General features: G+C 40.6%; 1 protein-coding gene across 1 annotated transcript; it reads right to left on the minus strand.

Annotated features, from left to right (window-relative positions):
- Positions 1-263: 263 nt before the first annotated feature.
- tomm20a (translocase of outer mitochondrial membrane 20) lies at positions 264-2648 on the minus strand (the record flags this gene model as incomplete). Its single annotated transcript, XM_079230024.1, has 6 exons — positions 264-834; positions 1125-1193; positions 1514-1656; positions 1979-2060; positions 2145-2191; positions 2525-2648. The coding sequence occupies 5 exons, from the start codon at positions 2646-2648 to the stop codon at positions 1149-1151; spliced, it is 441 nt and encodes a 146-aa protein (XP_079086150.1). The 3' UTR covers positions 264-834; positions 1125-1148.
- Between the last annotated feature and the right edge of the window lie 528 nt (positions 2649-3176).

Below are 3176 nucleotides of genomic sequence, written 5' to 3' on the forward strand. Positions count from 1 at the left end.
TGTATGCATCCCATGAGAATGTATTATATTACCTTCCTGTTTTCTTTAATGTCTTTCTGATACAATATTGTATTCTGTGGTATTTTTATTGAATCTTGAAGTATATTCATCCTCGATATCTGCACATAATTTCCATTCATCAAAATTAATCTCCAGCGCGTAAAACCTGGCCACATTGTCAAACTGTAAGAGCTTTACATTTTCCTGTGCATTGCTACTGCCATCTACTGGAGAAAGGAAACCCAGAAACAACAAGCGTGTTTTCATCTTTTATTGTAGGATTTTACACATAAAAATATTTCCAGGTGTGATAAGACTGGAATATAAAAAATAATATATTACTGACATTGGAAAAAACTATTTTGAAAACATGACAACAATCCACAAACAAATGTTCTGCTTAGTGTAGGCACTCTTAGACACACTTCATGTTTAAACAGTGCAGCGATATGCAACAAATAATTTACATACCTTTGTTTTTTTATTAAGTACATTTCAGCAACACCCCCTCCAAATAAAGCACAAAATTCCATTTGAGAAATTAATAGAATGAACAGATGAGAATGCGATTAGAAAGATGGAATGTGTTTAACATCTCCCAGAAACATTTTTTTTAAACCTCAGTGCCATAACAGAGAGGAATCATTGTCCCCTCACGTCCAAAGGTCGAGCTCTGCTATCATCAGGCTAACAACTGCAGTCGCCACCAGACAAGTGCACAGATATCAGTGTCTGAAATAACCAGGACGGTCTTGAGTAATAGCAGTTTTCCATCTCACCCGCAATCGCACACATGCATTCGATGTCATCTTCTGTTAAACAGCTGACTGTTCTCTGAAAAACAGAAAATATACATTTCAGTTGTGCCCAAAAGTGTATCGAAGCACAAATTATAGAATAGCTTAACAGGAGAACTTTCTTTCTCGCATGACCAGTTATTTGTAATGTTAGCATTTCTGTCTTAGAGGTGAAATAACCAAGAGCTACTGGCACAAGGCTCTCGGCATTGGATTCTAAGATTGATCTTGCACCCTTTCTTGTCCCAGAGACCACAAAAGGCAACCAGGGGGTTTATTAAGGATGCTCTGCAGTGGGGTCGGGGGGGGGGGGAATGGGATCCTCACCTTTTAGATTTCCAATTCACACATTCATTCAACGTCATCTTCTGTTAAAGGCTGAGAGCTGATGATTCGCTGAAAAAAACAGATCACATTTTTCAGAGGTTATGAAAAAAACCCTGCAAAGCTTATAGAATGGCTAAACATGCTCTCAAAACACACAGGAATTTAATAACCAGCTGTTTTTTTTTTTTAATAGTGTTTCTGTCTTAGAGGTGAAATAACCCAGAGCTACTGACGCAAGGCTCTCAGCTTTGGATTCTAAGATTGATCTTGCACCCTTTCTTGTCCCAGAGACCACAAACGGCAACCAGGGGGTTTATTAAGGATGCTCTGCAAAACAAAAACTACACTCACACACTTTGATTTTAATGGGGGATGTTGAGAATTCTCACCTGGCTTATGGTGGGCAGTTTGGTGAGCAGCATTTGGAAGACTGGAGGCGGCAGCGTCTGCTGGAGCACTTGAAGCAGCTGCTGAGGTTGACCGCAGACTGCAATGGCATTGGTCAGGTGGTCCACACCTTTCTCAAAGTCACCTGGAATCAGGATTAGAAAGGGATTAGAAAAGGGCTAGAAAACAAGAAATAAATGGGGTCCATGGGTAGGGACATTTTAAAATAGGTCAATTATAGATGCTTAAAGTGTTTGGAGACATTAGACATTCCTTGGTTGAAACTTTCTACCAATAAGTATGTGAGTGAAAGTGCAAGAGACATGACTTGCAGCACAGGTTGTGTTCCTGAATGATTCACACGTGAATGCATTATTTGCTGCAGTGCTCCCTTTGATGTGACTAGTAAGTGTGCACATAAGTGAAGTGTTTTATGCATGGAGAAACTGAGCAGACACGTGGCTTACCTTGAGCCAGGAGCTCCTCTCCCAGCTGGATCTCCTCCAAAAAGAATTTCTGAACAGCTTCCGCGTCCTTCAAGTCAGGCAGCTTCAAAGTCAAAACAAAAAAAAGTTAAGTATGCACATTTAAGCCCACGTCGAGACACGATAATCAGAAATAGATTTGTCCTACCCTTGCCACTCCGGACCCTTCACTAGAAACGTTTTGCTTTCTTCTACCTGCGAAACAAAAGCGGCTTTAGAATGTGCGGATGCGTTAGGTTTGCTGTTGTAACGTTACAAGTCTCGAGGACCACGTGGTTGCAAGTTTAGCCACCGCGTCTCGTCCATCCGTTATCTATCCTGCGACGAAGCCGAGGAAGATGAAGTCAAAAGCAACGTGTTAACGTGCTTTCTACGCTGCGAGTAATAATATATATATATATATATATATATATATAAATAGCTGTCTATAGCAATAAGTCTGTGTCCTTGACTCGTTTCTAGCACATGGGAGCTAAAGTGCTGCGTTAAGCTAACACTGACTTCGTCCCTGCAGCTCAGCATACTTACGTTCACGTAGCTTTTCCTTGAAGCGAGGGTCACTCCGTCGCTTTCTGTCGAAATAAACACAGTATGCTACGAAAAGGGCTCCACACGCCCCGACCACCACCGCACTCGTTCGTCCGATCACCATGTCTGAAGCTCCTCATGAGCGGCGTACGAGGCTCTCTGGCTGGCTAGTGGCTAGCAGCTAGCTCGCTGCTAAGGAAGTGAAGAGAGCGGAAGTGCGTCATGACGCATTCATCCGTTATCCGAGTTGTTTAGCTGCAGGGCCAATAAACAAATTATTTAAGAAAAACATCCTTTAAATAGAAGGTGTGAAATGCTCTTCAACAATTAAAGTCCATTACAAAAAAACACAATAAAACTAAATAACTGTCTGATTAATGCACTTTAAGTATTAAAAGCAGAAGTAGGTATAATGCTGAAAGCATTCACGTCAGAACAGCATTTTCATGTTCATTTGAACCATAAATATAAAGCTCCCTTTCTATAAACAGTTGAGTAGTTCATCTTCAGTGCACCATATTTTGTAAGATGGTTGTGTGTTTTAAATGTAGTAACTATAGCGAAAATACTACTACTGACAGTAAAGTTGTCAAATGCATGTATTGGGTTAACAAATTAAAACATGGGGTAAAAAGTAAAGTTTTCTCTCTGA

This window comes from Taurulus bubalis (genome assembly GCF_910589615.1).
Source record: "Taurulus bubalis genome assembly, chromosome: 14".
Classification (NCBI taxonomy): Eukaryota; Metazoa; Chordata; class Actinopteri; order Perciformes; family Cottidae; genus Taurulus; species Taurulus bubalis.